Raw genomic sequence first — 16,477 nt, forward strand, 5'->3', positions numbered from 1 at the left:
TCCACACAATATGTCTAAGACATAAAAACACTATTCTGAAGTACCTTCTTGGACATTGAGATCAACAAGATTTTGAGTCTTCAGTGAACAAAATGTTACCAAATGAATATTTAATAAATAGTTTAAAAATATTAATTTAATAAAATCATTATATTGATGAACAGAAATAATCTAATAAATGACATTTTTATTTACCAAAATATAGTGGTCCCTTCCCAAATTGCAACTACACCAGTTTCCCAACAGTTTTAAACAAGCAAGCTATAAAATGCCTGAATATGTATTCTGATAAGATGACCTTCCCTGTTAAACACGAGAGTGTTTAAAAATAACAAATGTATAGGTACCTTTCAATGACTGTTCCATTTTGAATCATCCAAATATCACAGTAAGTTCGGACTACCAGCATCACAGCAATAAGCAGCAAATAACCTGTCTGGTACAACCACAGAAGTGCAACAGTTAAATAATGGCTAAAATTCACCAGTAAGTCATCCAACTGTATCTAACAGAAAAGTATTACCCTGCTGCCCTAGCTAATGTGGTATTTGCTTACTTTGCTGGAAACATGTTAGCATACAATACTTTAATAAAGTACTGACCTACATTTTTACGGTGAAAATTTGCCTTTCAAAAAGCTGCATTTGGTTGATACATATACTGAATACACATGGATGATTGCAACAATAAAGAAATTACTGCTATTCTGAGACACCTTTCTGTCACAAGGTTGCAAGAGACCTCTGAACATCATCTTTAACTTTAACTTTCTACTCAAAACAGGGCCACTAGTAACCAGTCACCAGTCAGACCAACAATGCAGACAGTCTTCCATCCACTTCACTGCCCACTCATCCAGCCAATTCAGTTTGGCTATCAGGGTATTAAGAGAGACCTGATATCTAAGTATTCTATATCCTCTGTTCTTCCCTTGAAGTTCTTGCAGTTCGTTGCTTAAGTTCTGAGCTCAGCTAATGCTTTGGATTTCTTTTTTTTTTTAAAGTGTTCTGGAAACCACGAGAAAGATGGAGGCACTGATTTCTACACTGCATAGCTTTCCTGAAATGATGCTGAGAGACATTTTGACAAATTCATTTTCTAATACAGGTTGGGCTAGATACAAGCTAATAATTCAAAATAATGAGAACTGCATCCTATTTAAAGATAGGAAGCACTTGCACACAGAAGTGTACTGCCTTGTACAAGACAAACCTAGATGCCCTTTTAAAAGTTATGCTACAACAGTAGTTATCAGCTGATAGTAAAAGGCTTATCTTGTAATTGAAACCAGAACCTTTAGTGATTTAACAACTGAGCATAATGTAGACTTTTATATTATTATATTGCTATTTTAAAATACATAGCACAATTTAGTCCTATTTAAGTAATGTATATGGGGTTGTTTAAATTCTGATGTAAATTTGAAAGAGACTTGACTCCAGCTTTCTTTTTCTTTATTAACACAGGCAATGCTTACCTCTTTGCAAAGTGTTCTAGGGACCATTATTTTCAGGATTCGACATATTCGTGCAATAAACACTCTGTCCACCATTGCTCGCTCCTTCTTTCCCTCTTTCTGCTGCACACAGAACAAAACAAGAAAAGTGAGAATTTTTTTTTTATTATTGAACTGTTGATGTGATATTTTCCTTATCCAAGTCATTTACAGCTACCTTCCTACTGCAGAACTTGAAATATTTCCCACCAACCTAAGACTTGTTCAGACAAGTTAAATAAAGAATTGGGAGCCATCAAAACAAACTGCAATAGGAAGTAGCTGCTATGATATAAAATACTTTTTATTTCAATTCTGTGTTAAAGATGATAAACAAACAATGCAGATCACAGCACTGGAGTACATCCAAGAGCAAGTTGGACATCTCTTACATCTCTTAACATTACTTGTCTCTAAAAAACACCATCAGTCAGTATTTTTAAAGATTCCTTCCATTATTTGTCTAGATAATCAATGGTTTAAACTCTTTGACTGTACAGCCCAAACTTGCTTCAAGTAAAATCAGAATTTTTTTTTGCTTTAGTTCAACAAAATGGTGAAACATTTACTATTACGTATATCTACCAGACTTAAAAACTCTCTGTGCACAAATACCTTCTGAGTTAAGTTTCATTTGTTCACTCTACATAACCCTAATATTCTGTCCTGACTAACCTGAATACTTTTTAAAAGCTAATGATCCAGGTTTCTTTTCTTTTTTTTTCACATAAGGACATGACAGAAGAATTCAGTCCTGAAAACAGACCAAAAGGGCACATGTGTACCTTGAACAAGTCCTGTCTAATCAACATAATCCTGCTAGTTTTGCTACAAGGCTCATGCTATCAATGCCTATATCAATATTGCAAGGTAGACAGGAAACCTGGAAAAGAGCCACTCTGAAAGCTCTGTGAAGAAGCCTACACCCATTTTTCATAGCATGAAGTCAACAATAGGCCCATCCTTCTCAAAAATTGATGTGAACACAAGCCATGAATAAAAATTCTAGCCAAATAGGATGCTATGCAGTAAATGATTACAATACTTTAATTAAGAATTATTTACATAAAAATCCAAGCAATCCAAACAACTAGGACTACTGTCCAGTCCTAATGAAGCATGATTCTACACACATTATTGCTGCCCTGTAATAAAAATTACTAACACAATGTCTGATGGCTACATTTCCAAATGACTAAATATAAGTGAGTTGAACCAGTTCTTCCCCTTTATTCAGCCCTTCCTCATTTCTATACTTCTGTGTTGCACTTATATTCATTCCAGTATTTTCTCTCCTAGAAGTGTTTTTCCTTTAGACTGTTAATCCCATTCGGTATAACTGGATCCAAGATAGGTAGGAACAAGAAAAAGATAGTTAAGGTTTTTACAAATAGGTATAGCTATCCAAAAGATAAGTGTTTATGGTAGATAATACAGTCAAGGTGTGTTAGAAGTCAACATGATGCTTCCATACATCTTGCTATTTATCCAGTGCAAGCCTCTTTTTTTTTCCAGCAAAGATGGAAGTAAATGGAATCTATTCATATCATTGTAACACCAGAATCACAGACTGCCTTTTGGTCTGTCATATTTTATTTGAATATGAAACAAAAATCTTAACTTAAAGAGATTTAGTATATCCCTTTCAAAAAAATGAATTAACAGACACATAAAATCAGGGAAATGCCAAATCTCCTACCAGATGTTTGAAGTAGTTTCTAATTTAGAAACTCTTAGACTCAACATCTTGCTCCCTACATTTTTCTTTTACATAAAAAATAAGTTATACTAAATCTACACGCTGCTGTTTGCTTCTATCTGCATAGAAAAATGTACACCACTAGTCCTTACAAATTCATAGGGCAATAAGAGATAAAAAAGGACATTGTGCACATCAAGCATCCATCATGATGGAGTCAAACTTCAGCCTCTTGTGATTAACCTGATTCTTCCATTTGTTTCACCAGTGAAGGTCTGAAGGTATCATTCAAACCATATTTGTACCACAGGCAAGATTAAACTACACTCTTAAAGTTTCAAAAAAATCAGATTATTTATAATTAGTAAAGAATATTTGACATGAAGAAAGAATTACCTCATTATTCTGCAGTGCTTGTTTTCCACTTCTTTTACTGCAGAGAAAAGAAAAAAAGTATTTATTTGTTATTAATACACTTTTCTTTGTCTTGATCTCTACACATAGAAGACAGAGAGGAAATCTTAGAGATTATGTTCCTACCTATTTCTTTCAAAGCAATACAGGGTCTTCAGCAGGGCTACCTTATATGTCAAACCTAGGTGCTGTTTTTATACAGCATGTGTAATTCCAATGAAATCCTACTGATTCCAGTGAACAGTTTCACATAGGAAAACCAAGTCTCACCCTTTCATCTCCATGTTCAGATTTACTTTGGCTCTGTACCATGAACTCCAAGGGTTTTTCTGTTTCTCACACATACTTTACAAGCATGGCTACATGGTTGCACTGACCACAAAAGAAAACATCAAGAATGCAGATTCAGCAATCCAAGCACCCAGCTTTGATGTTTCATACTATCTACATAAGCCAACCAGATTTGTTTTGCATTGTATTTGACTTCAAAATAACACATTTACTACACAGAGAGATTATTTGTTCATAAACATGTGCTGCAGGGGAAAGAAAGCCAGCTCCTGTGAAATCAAGCTCCTGCAAACATGTCCATTAAAAGGGGAGTTAGTTTTTAGTCTATCTTCCTTCCCCTGCATTTAACAGAACAGTTAGTAGAAAAATGTTTACCAATTGGTGCTAAACAAACATTGAAAAGCACAATGCTATTCTTTTTGCCTCTACTTTTAAGACAGAAAAGTTGACAAGTAAGACAGTTATAGTTTGTCTTTCTTCCTCTTGGGACACTCAAGCATCAGACAAGCACATGAAGCTGTCTGGAGAATTTACGTAGTTTAAAAGTAGACACAAAACATACTAAACCACAACTTTCTTAACCACGATATTAAAACACTGAGAGCAGGCTGCCTTAAAACGACAACATTCATACACTTACAAGGCAGACCTAGGAAACTACAAGAAAGAAGAAACTATGAAAGGCACTGCTCCTTCAGTCTAAACACCAAAACAGGAGCAGACTGCCACACAATCAGCTGTGCCATAACATACTTCATCAACAGCACCATTTCACACTTGTATTTTAAAGCCCTGCCAAGCAAAACTCGAGAATGAAACTGTGCCTATTTTAATTTATGATGATTAGAAAGATCTATGAATGTCACTGACCAATGAAAATAAACAACTTAATTACTATGAAGGAAGAGGCAAGGTAGCAGAGGAATACGAGAAGGGAAGGGAAGAAGGAGACCATGAAAGCAAGAAGGGAGATCCGCCAGTTTAGCAGGAACTTAATTAAAGGCAACAGAGAAGGAAGTCTGAGAGAAGATAAAAATCTTGTAAAACTACTTGTGCAAGAGACAAAACAAAGAATATGAAGGGCAGCAGGGACCAGACTGGGGGAGAAATAATAAAAGTTCAGAAGAGCTATAACATTTAATCAGGCTGTGATGGAAGTACATCTGTGGAAATGGTAACAGGGCTACTGAGGTAACTAAGAAACAATCTAGTTGGAGATAACATCCTGGTGATGCAAGAGCAGTGTATTCCTGGTACAAGAAACTTCTCAATACATCTTGTAGTTTTTCAAAGTAGGAAAGGTTGACCTATATTTTTAAAGCTTGAGTATGGGTCAGCCCAATCACATTTGGTTTGGCAGTAGGAAGAAAGCAGTATTCTTAAGCATGAACAGTTATCAAACTATGTGGTTATTTCTCTAGACTTGTCATAATTTAAGATGATGCTTCTCTTCCAGACATGCTGTAATAATTCCTATAAGCTTACTGCTTCAAGTTCTGCCAATGTTTGAAGTCACAGTGCTCATAACACATGGCTATTTCAGCTTTAAAGGATCAGAAGTAAATATATTAATAGAGTAATCAACTAGGAAAATAAGGCCCAGAATTATTCTGGCAGTTTGCTGAATATCTTTGATGAATTTATTAATATATTTTTCCAACAGTAGCTACTGAGAGAAATTGAGCAGCTGAATTACTGAGCTGAAACTGATTATCCATTAAAGAGAAAGAAGGACTGTATGGAAATCAAGATCTTACATTTAATTATGAACTCACACTTAATTAACATTTATAAAGTTTAAGAGAAAAACTAAGCATTTTAAAATTAAGATCTAACAAAAAAGAGCTTTAACAGTGTAATTTTCTCTTTTTTCTAGAAAAATTTGTTCAAGCTCAAAACAAGACTAATACTAATGCCTAATACATAAAAAGAATGGAAACAATCTTAAATATGAAGTCTAGAAGAAAAAAATAAATTAAACGTGCCTACACAGCTCTCATTTTATTTGCAAATAAAGACTGTGCTATAGTTCTGCCTGGAATAAAACCTTTCCAATCCAATACCTATTGGCACTACTCCAGACTCCATTGTATTACTGTAGAACTTTTTTGTGAGAATGGTGGTTGCATTCTCAATGAATTTAAAGACTAAAAAACATCCTCAATTAGTCAGCAAGAATACAGCAAGACTATCTGGTTACAGCAGAGAGCACTAACACTTGGAATAGATTCAAGCTCTCCATTATTCCACACTTCTCATTTACTTAATGCTGGAGGAGCATCACAAGCCTCAGCGCTGGAAGAAGGTAAGTGCTACATGCTGGCCAAGTTGTCCACTGCAAATAACTCCCTGCTGGTACAGTGCCATTGTTCCTTCATGCCATCATAGACAAGGGCAGATGGCAATGAAAACGTTTTTGAAAAGGGCTATCCAGACAACATATAGAAAAAAAGTAAGAAAAAACACAGTAGTAAAACATTTCTTATAGTGAATCAAAAACAGTGGAACTTGTCACCATATATTTTCAAGAACTAACTCAACAAAGCAGTCTGAATTCAATGTGTAAAATTTGTTTAAGAACATAAAGTGCCTAGAAGTATAGTGGAACACATATCTCCTGAGGAAGCTTCAGGAAAAGCAGAATTTCAGATGTAGCCTGCTACCCATTATTTCACTACACAGGGCTTTTAGAGCAAACACAGATATAAAAAGCAGAGAAAGGTGTCAGCAGTATGTACCTAGGATGACACAACACCACCAAACTTGTCATTCATACATGCATGGTAACTGAATAGCAACTCTCTAACGAAAAGTAAATAGGCAAGTAATTACCCAGTAGACAGGAGGCAATACAACAAAACACCTTTCTCCTACACTGAGAAACATGAACAGCCCAAATCAGCAAGAAGTTTTAAATAAACTTAGTAGAGTTTCAGGATCTGTACAGGCATTTGAGACAGCTGATCCAACTTCAAGGGCAGTATCGCAGCATAGTGGGGAGGCAGAAATCATGCAATTCCTGTCTCCAAATAAGTACTGGTCAGAACACTCACTCTTCTGACTCTATTTACATAAGAGGCTATTCTCTCTAAAGAAGCATGCAACAATACTGCTTACTCAAACAGAATAATTCTCAACACTACTGAAGAAGAAAGTTTGAGAAACTGTGAAAAGCCTTCAAGAGGCCTGAATCTTCTTACTGAAAGGACTCAGGCATATTAGTTCTGAGGTATTTACTAGCAAACAGGAAAAAGTTAAAGGATTACTGTGTTTAGAAATACCTGTCTCCATCCAGAACAAAGTTCAGAGGAAGCAATCTACAGTGAGCTAAGCATAACAGGGAATTGCAGATGAAGAGAGTGATATGCAAGACTTGCTGTTAATTGACCCATGATGAGGAAGTAAGGTCTTTAAAATGTTACGCTGTCCTTAACTGAAAAAAATCCTACAAATTTCAGGTCATGCAACCTTCCTTCTATAGAGTTAAGATGACTTGCTTCTGCTCAACATAGTGCAAAGAAAGAATATATGGTTTAGGATTAAGTGTAGCATTTCAAAGACTTGTTACCTCTAGGCAACCTTTGTACCCTGCAGACCTTACATGTTGGAATGGCACTATGCAGTTTTCACAGCTTCCAAAATCACACAAAATAAACAATTTTGCAATACCTCGTGATTATTTGTGCAGTTTTCAGGTTAGTTTTGGAATAGTACTGAGACATTGTAAAAACAGAATAAAATCCAAATTACTAAGGATGCAATGCAACAGGCTGAAGAAATAACAGCAATAGGGAGAAAAGTCTGATGTAGCTCACTGGCAGGCAGAGTTTCATAGTGCATATCTCACACAGAGGGGCAGAGAGCAACACCACAGTTATTTCAGGTCAAGGCCAGCAACCTTACTCAGAAGCCTGGGCACAGTCCAAAAGCATGCCCATTTACACAGTACACTCAGCACACACAGAAACCAAGAACACAACTTTCTTGGCTTTAGATTGGTTGCATGTTGCAGCCTAACCAAAAATAATGTGAGGGGAATGTTTCAGGCAAGCAAGAAGAGGACTCTGAGAAGGTCACAGAGAGCTATGTTACTATGCTGCATTGCTAAAGCTCAAAAAGTTTCTACAAGCCTTTGAGAAGAAGATAACAAAGCAGAAATGTTGAAGAAGAAATTAAATTCCAAGTTTCAGTAGAAGAATGCATCTCAATAACATATCTTACTTAGAAAAAAAATCTCATCAGTATTAATTTTGTCTTAAGCTGTGCTTGGGCCTGAGCTGTGGCTAAAGATCTCTCTCATGGATAACAGTGGAAAAAGATTTCTAGCTAGCTTCCTAAAAAAATGAAAAAGTTTTACACTGTTACACACACTTACACTAAATCTTGCCTTAGACAGCAAGCATTTTGTGCAATGTAATTAAGAGAGAAACCACTAATTAGCTAGCCAGGCCCCAAACAAAGGCAGTCTAAATGCAAGGATTAGGGCTGAGTCATCGGGTTTCTCCTGTCTCCATACCCTCCAGCTGAAGACAGGTTTCCTGAGCCCCAGGCAGGTTTTTCTACAAGACTGCATTTTCAAAGTATTTTCTAGTAATCATATGTGTATATTTAGTATTTTTTTTTCCCTCAATGCTAGTGCACTTACTGCAAGCAGTGCAAGTAAGGACAGTCACATTCACATCCTAGATAAATCTACTTCAATGCAGTTAGCATAAAGTTGTTTTTGTTACCTGCCACCTTTCCTCCAAATAACACAGGTACCCTTTAAGGCTTTTACATATACAAAAGAAGTCTATTAATCTGCAGCAATATAATTTCACCCTTCCTGTCAAAAAGCCATAGCTCAACTAGAACAGGTCCCTCCATTTGAAGTTCACTGGCAAAGCCGACCCAAACATATTCAGAATCTAGGGAAATTACACAAACTCACAAGAGAGAAGAACATCCTGAATATACACATATGGAATAAAAATGCACTGTGAGTTTCAAGCTACAACTACTTGTTCCTATTTCATGTTTGAAAGGGCCTCCAAACATTTGGACATGTGTCTGTCACCTCTGACTGCACTTCTGTCAGTCACTGTCTGCATGTCTGTCACTGTCAAACTGCATGTTCACATAAGCAGTGACATCTACTGAGTGACACGTGCTGCCACTCTGCCAGCAGACAACGGCTGAGCAGCACAGTGACAGGCAGGAGCAGAGGTTGTGTCACCCAGGATGAACTGTGCAGAACCCTACTTGATACACAGTCTGCACAGAACTCTCTCCACTCTACAAGCCTTCCCTCTCACTTCAGGCTTGCCTAACCTCTAAGGCCCCAGGCATGCACTCTTCTTGCTTAATTTGGTTTTCTTCCTCACAGCTGGGATGCCATCAGAGGGGTTTCAGAAGCTCAGTTTATATTAAATTGTGTCCATGTCCTAACATCTTGGATTCTAATGTATGCAGCTAGGTGATAGGAAAGGCCAGTGTGTCTACAAGCAGATTCTAAAATATTTTGTCACCTTCCCATCCACTACAAATGCCTTCCTATTACTCTAAAGTGTTTATTCCCTTTCCCTAATCTTGCAGTTTCAAACTCTTTAACTACCTTCCATGACTTCTTTCAGTCCCTCCTTCCAGCAGAAAGTTGTATGAGTTAAATACCATCTTTTTGAAAGTAAGCCAAGCTTACTCTACTTGTGTAAGTACTTTATTTTAAACTACATGGATACTCAGGAAAAATTATTAGAGGGATAATGAAAAATATCCAGCTCCTTTATGTAACACCCCTTAAGGTTTTAATTCTGAAGCAATCAAATCTTAAGCAAATATTCTGCTGCTTCTTGTTTGAGGCAGCATTAGAGAAAGAGAATAAACAGACATTTTTTCTGCTTCATAAATCCAGGATAATGTAGTCACTCAAAGAACTTCTTATGACTCTAAAAAACCCAAATACTACAATTGAAGTCATAATCACATTTAGATTTAACAACATCCCCCCACCCAAGAGGACATGAAGCTTTTGTAAGGAAACAGACTTTTTGAGATCAACTTGGAAAAAGAACCAATGTATTTTTTCCATGCTTTACTCCAAGGAAGTAAGACAGAAAACTTACAAATCACTATAAGCAAACAGTTCTACATCACTCTACTTTGGAAGATTTCAGAAAAATGTGGTAACAATGCATTGTAAATTGTAAGTGACACCACCTCTCAATTCTGCAAAAATCAGTGAGCAGTGTAATACCTCTTACAGAACAACATCTGTGACTAATCCAGGCAGTACTAATTAAGTGATCTTTGACCTAGTAAGGCAGGTTGGCATAACACATACAGCTTAATTATTCATACATTACTACTTGATATGAGTTGTACTGAACCTTGCCCCTATTGTTTGACAGCAGAAAAGTAGGTAAAAGTTACTACCTCTCCTTCCTGCTATCATGCCTATAAAGGGTTATTCTGCATAAAAAGGAACACATACAACATGAAGAGCCTGTCACATAGCTTTGTTACACATTCAAACACATCTGATTTGCTAAAAGATTATTTCTTTTTCTCAATTCATATGGTATTTTGCTTTCCAAGTTCAACCAGCAGCAGACCTATTGCTGACATTCCAGAAAACTTAAAAAAAGCACACAAAATCAAACAGGAAAATGGCAGTTACTCCAGAAACACATAAAATAATAGGAAAACACAAAATGTTATTTTGAACACAAAGTACACATAAGTTTGTATTCTGAAACTATGAGAGGAAAGAAGTTTTGCAGGTAAAGTTTGCTGTTGCACTAGAACATTTCAATGATTCATCTGATGTTAAGCCCAGCATTTTGCTGGTTATATTCAGGTCTGCAACATTTACCTTTGCCCTTGTGAAGCTTAAAATCAGAATTTCACCTTCAGAATTCAAGAAGTTGAAATTCACCTCACACTAACATGACACAACATCTTCAGGCATTATACACCAAGGTTAACAAGGAATTCACACACACAAAACTAAATCACCTCACGTATTTTAGTCAGTTAACCTCAAGCAGCAGACACGCTACCAGTCCTCTTCCAGACTATCTAGATTGCCAAGTGAAATTCTTCTCCCTAGGAATAAGTACAAAAATTTAGGACAGCCACGCTTTCCCAACTTCTTCCTCTTCCCAAAGAGTCAGAGATGTACAAAACAGATGTTAAAGGATACACTAGGCCCTGCAGATTTCAAAGGTTGTGCACTTGTTACTGTATGTCAGCTTCATATCCAAGCACAAAAATGCTGAAAACGTAAAGACTTGGCACAAGGACAATCCTTTTCAAAAGTATGCTATAATTTACATTAGCAACCAAGCATGAAGAAATGAATGATACACAAACTAATGAGACTAAAGGAGGATGAGGCAATGGTAATAACCAGATGCTTTTGTCTAGGCTGGTGATATAGGCAATGAAGCTTACCTACTGCCTAGTCTTGATAGGTAGCATTCTGTAAGGCTCCTGGCAAGATTTGCCTCACAGGGAAACATGGAGAAAAGAACGAAGACCAGTGGGCAAAAACCATCCTCAAAATAGCACTCAAGCAGCAGCACAGCTATTATTGAAACAACCGAATGTTGGATGTTAGAGTTTGGAATCCATGGCCACAATACAGTACCAGCAGTAAATAAGACCTAAGCTGTGGAGGGACTCAAAAGTGTAAAACAAAACATACACACAAGCAAAAAATCAAGTTTGCAAGCATGTACTTACTTTAGCAACTGCATTTCTAATAAATACAAGAACGCAAAATTACTAAAGAGATTACAGAAGTAAAAGACAAGGTATCAGAAAGACTGCAGTACAGAGAGAGGAAAAGGGACAGATCAGTCAGGCTCTCACAAGCCCACACATCTGCTGAATTAGGTGGAATGTAATTCACAAGTTATCCCCCCTTCCCAATTCCCACTAATCCTGTAATAATGTTTGGTCCACCTAATATATATATGAATATTAATACCTCAGATTTTTAATACTACACTTAGCAAAATTGAAGATCCACACTAGAAAGCCACATTCCAAACAGTCTTCAGCATTTAGGCTAACAATTATTTTCCATACACCAACTCTCAAGCTAATGCATGTATTGCCATTGTCAAGTCCTGCAGATCAACATCGAAAGACATGAAAGCAAAATAGTTTAATGGGGACAACCCAGGACCCACATAATACCTATTTCAGGTATAGGGAGATTAATCTGGACGAGTTCTAACCTGCTTTTATCAAATTAATGCTACTAGCAGTGGGAATATATTAAATGCACCTCAAAACCACACTGGACCTGCACCTACGTTTGAAGATGTGCTCCAATCTGAATGCAACCTGGTTTGTGCTCCAAGATCATTCCTCAATGAAGGCTGAACATGATAAGTGTGGACAATTTAAATTCACTTTAAAACAATGTTCTTTGTCTGACTTAACATATAAGTGTGCCCAGAACATCTGTATGGCCCAGTATTCCTTACAAATATCACTATATTAGGCATGAAAATCTGAGCTCATAATTTTTGTTCCCTTCCATACAGCTTTTCTGGTTTTTTTAAGCGGTATTTCACTAACTTAGGCAGAGAAATCTGAAAAAAATTCAGTCCTCCCTATGAGTTTGATAGAAGAGTAACCTGCAGCCATAGCCTGGGATCTTGTTTTAACTCTCAGGCAAAAATCAATGTAAGGTAGCAAATGCACAACCTGTCAGCAGCATATCAATGTTGTGTGACAGTTACCTAACTTCATGAGACTCTTACAGATATTGTGTATGAATGGAATTAGGTAAAATAAAACTGGATCGTTGCTTAATCTCAGGTATGTTATTACTTAAGTCTGTTGAGTAAGTCCATTTCAGTATAATTCTGTAGTGCCTACAAGATACCCAGCTGTAATATCGCAACACACCGGCTCTTAAGCATACGCTCAACAACCTATAATCACAAATACAGTAAAACCGTGAAAGGATTGATCTATGATAGGATTGAGTCTTCATCTGCCACACTCTGCGATACCAGTGCTTTGTAAGGCAGTAACGAATACACACCCTAGCACCATATATCTGTCAGGCAACCTCACAGGGAACATCACCAGATCTGGCCCCTTTGAAATCGCTGCCCGTGTATCTTACTGTCACACGGCAGCATTCAAACAATAGCCGAGTCCATTAATCGCCTATGCAGACACGGTCATCCCTAGAAGTCAAGTGTTAACACTCGTTCCTAGTCCGTAAAATAGAAAAAGCCAATATAATTCGGATAACAAGGCGGCGGTGGCTGGATGCTCGCAAGAGGGGCACCGACCTCCCGCCGGGGAAGGCGCGGGGGAAGCAGGCTGAGCCCGTGCCCAGGAGCCGCCTGCCGGGCACAGGGCACAGGGCACAGGGCGGCGGTGGCAGCGCCTGTGCGCGGCACAGGGACGCGGCCGCCCCTCGGCCGGGCCCAGGGCCGTGAGGGCGAGCACTGCGAGTCCCGGCGCGGCCCCGCGGCTCGGCCGGCCCCTCCCGCCCCGCGGCCCGGCCCCGCGCTCACCCGTGCTGCGCGGCCGCCCGCCGCTTTCCGAGCAGGCACAGCAGCGCGCAGGCGGCGGCGGCCCCGGCGATGGCGGAGTGCCGCGCGGTGAGGAACTTGCTGTAGGCGGCCATGGCGAGAGCAGCGCGGAGCCGCCGAGGGAGCGCAGCCGAGCCTGGCAGCCGAGCGAGGGATGCCGGGAGGGGGCGGCGCCGCCCGGCCCCGCGCCGCCGGCAGGGCAGGACGGGCCGCGCCGCGCCGGTGCCGGGTTGTGCAACGCCGGGACGGCAATTACCGCTCCCGGGCGGGCCCTGCCAGCGGGCGGGCCCGAGCGCCGAGGGGAGGGAAGGAGGGGAAGGGAAGGGAAGGGGCGTTTCCTGCTTGCCGCCGGCCGCCCTCGCCCGCAGGTCGGGCTGAGCCGCCCAGGCCGGGCCTCCCCCGCGGCCCGCGGGGAATCTCCGCTGCAGCTCCTCCTGCCGCGGGCTCCGGGCATCCTCCTGCCGGGGCTCTGTGTGCAGGGGTGCAGTGTGAGCCCCGGCTCTGTGCTAGGAGTGGCTTGTACATGTGCTAACAAGACAAAATTAATACATTTTAAACGTTTCAGAATTTCAGGTGAACTTTGATGTAGGTTTTGCCACACGTTGTCTTTTCTTTTTTTTTTTCTTTTTTTGTTAGCGCAGTGAGAGGAGCTGCCAACACTGGCTGTCAGGCAGAGGGTGGAATGAGTTGTCACCCGTGTAAGTACAGGAAAGTTATCCTCATAAAGAGTAGAGCCACGCCAGGTACAGCAGGAGATACCAGCCAGCTTTGTCCCACAAAAACCAGTTCTGCTTGCACAGGTGCTTTTTCCAGCAGGTTAATAACAGATTGGCATGTTGAGCTAGACCAGAAAAAAAAACACCCATGCCAGCATAACTGTATTTACATTGGATCTTCCCCTGTGGTCATAGCCCTCAGAAAGATGCCTGATAATGTATATGAAGTGTCTTTACTTTCTGTGGGAACTGCTTGGCCATATATTGAAAGCTTATATTGGTGCCATGATTAACACTGAAATGACAAAACTATTTCTCTGATTAAACTTAAATGCAGATCAAAATGCAGGTGGAATCAATGTATCTAGTCTTAAAAAATATTTTCATACAGATTTTAAAAACATTTGAATACCTGTGAATATTGCGCTTTTTTTACTGTAGTACAAGAGTGTGCACATGGGTCAGTCCATTTATCAGGTGTTCCTATTTCTTCCAAGTATTTCTGCCTAGAATAGCAAGTCTGAAGTTTAAGAGATAATCCCTGGTTCTTCGTTCTGAATCACCACATATACTCTTCTTTCTTGTTCCCTTTCCCTATCCTTGGTATCATCAGGCATTTTAAAGCAAGTTTATGTTTTGGTGTAAAACCTGGAGTCTCAAACTCTCAAATTGTTCACATTTTTCAGAGCATTAGAGTCACAACTGTTGAACCTAGTTCTCTGCCACTTGTTCTGAAACCTGAGACACATCAGTAATCTCCCTGATTTAAAATATGTACTGGACATTGGTGGTTTTGGTGTGGGTGGGAGGAATTGTAAACTATTTGAAGTGTTTCAGACCCTCAGGAAAATATACAGCAGAATCACACAGCATTAATTAATTCATATTTTATAAGATGAATGTTTGTGAAAATACCTTAGTTTTTAATATCTTAGATACGTTGAGAGTAGACGAGCATGAGAACCTAAAAAAGAGGTACTTCTGGTATCAAAATGAACTTCTTATATTAAAATAATTGCAAAAAGAAAAATTTCTGCAAATGTTCAGGTTTATGAATCTTTGTAATACAGTTTTGCTGGTACTTTTAATCTCAGTATCAGCATAGAGATGAAGAATGTTATGATACTGTGCTTTTCTTTACAAGTTCTCTTTAAGTTTGGGTTAGTTTTACTCTTCCACAGAAGTTGCTATCTAGTACAGCCTAACTTTGTTTCCATGAACTGTCCATCAGTTTGGGCCGTGCTGACCTTTGTTGTTTGCATGTCTGCTTGACTTGTGTTCTGCTGTTTGCCTGCTCAGTGTCCTTATTCCACTTTCTGACACTAGCCAGTACCATGACCTATTACATAGTTTATTTCTCTTCTAATTTTTCCTTAAATAATTTCACACATGCCTATAGTTTTCTGAAAAACTTGTCTCATGCATCCAGACCTCCACTTTGTCTTCTGCTGCCTTGCCTCTTCAAAGTTACTTTTTTTTTCAGAATAACTTTGTGAGCATGATTGACAAATGGCCAATTAGTTCAAAACATGAGGTTTTTATTGATCCATTATTTCATCAGTTTCCCACAGCACTCATGGCTAAGCATACCCTTGATAAAATCACCCACACTGTTCAAATGTTTTTGTGACAAAAGCTCCCCTTCAGTTTGAGATCTGCTGCTTTTCAATACTTCATATATTGCAGCCATATTGCTTTCTTGCTATTCTTGGTACAAATCAACTGCGAGGGTTTTCCGAGGTAACAAGAGCAACGTTACTTCAAATGTATCTCAAATGTAAAGCTAGAGGTGGAAAGGTAGCTTGGAAGAAACAAAGAGCAGCAGTTCTGTTACCTGTATTAATAGTACTGTTAATAGTATAGTTTCTCTGATAAAGCAAGGCCAAATTAGCAACCATCTTTTTAATGCAGTCCATAGTATGGTTCAAAATTCTTGCTAGGTAAGCAGGAACATCCATAGGAAGCAAGCTATTTAAATGACAAAGTGCACTCTGGAAGACTGAACCTGTAGGAAGAGAAATGTACATTTACTATTAAAGTCATAAATCCCTAAAATGGACATCAGGAGACCTCATAACAGGAAGTGTTAGGCTGGGCTCCTGTGTCTGAAGTGTTAAGCAATGGTATCTTAACCATTAACTTTAAGCAGTTCTTCCATTTCCCAATTTAAACAAAGTCTAATAATAATAAGCAGTAATAAAATTGCTAAACAGTTCAGATTTTCAGTTCATGTCTTTAGCTACTCTTGATTTTAGGTGCTTGATTTTTAAGGAGTCAAGTCAGAAATGTGAGAAATTACTAGGGAGTGAATATTTGTCCC

General features: G+C 38.9%; 1 protein-coding gene across 4 annotated transcripts in view; it reads right to left on the minus strand.

The window, feature by feature from the left end:
• Nucleotides 1-13,745, minus strand: part of ABCD3 (ATP binding cassette subfamily D member 3) — a 28,048-nt gene extending 14,303 nt beyond the window's left edge. Inside the window, exons 1-4 of one of the 4 annotated variants that reach the window (XM_056497659.1) lie at nucleotides 13,424-13,745; nucleotides 3,591-3,627; nucleotides 1,478-1,579; nucleotides 348-436 (exon numbers count right to left, since the gene is read on the minus strand). In XM_056497659.1, coding sequence (XP_056353634.1) covers nucleotides 348-436; nucleotides 1,478-1,579; nucleotides 3,591-3,627; nucleotides 13,424-13,536 — 341 coding nt within the window. In that variant the 5' untranslated portion in view covers nucleotides 13,537-13,745. Of the gene's footprint in view, nucleotides 1-347; nucleotides 437-1,477; nucleotides 1,580-3,590; nucleotides 3,628-11,330; nucleotides 11,459-13,423 lie in introns of those variants that run through there. The other 3 variants (XM_056497660.1, XM_056497661.1, XM_056497662.1) reach the window with 3 other exon arrangements.
• Nucleotides 13,746-16,477: the final 2,732 nt, after the last annotated feature.

Source organism: Oenanthe melanoleuca, chromosome 8 (genome assembly GCF_029582105.1).
Source record: "Oenanthe melanoleuca isolate GR-GAL-2019-014 chromosome 8, OMel1.0, whole genome shotgun sequence".
Taxonomy (NCBI): Eukaryota; Metazoa; Chordata; class Aves; order Passeriformes; family Muscicapidae; genus Oenanthe; species Oenanthe melanoleuca.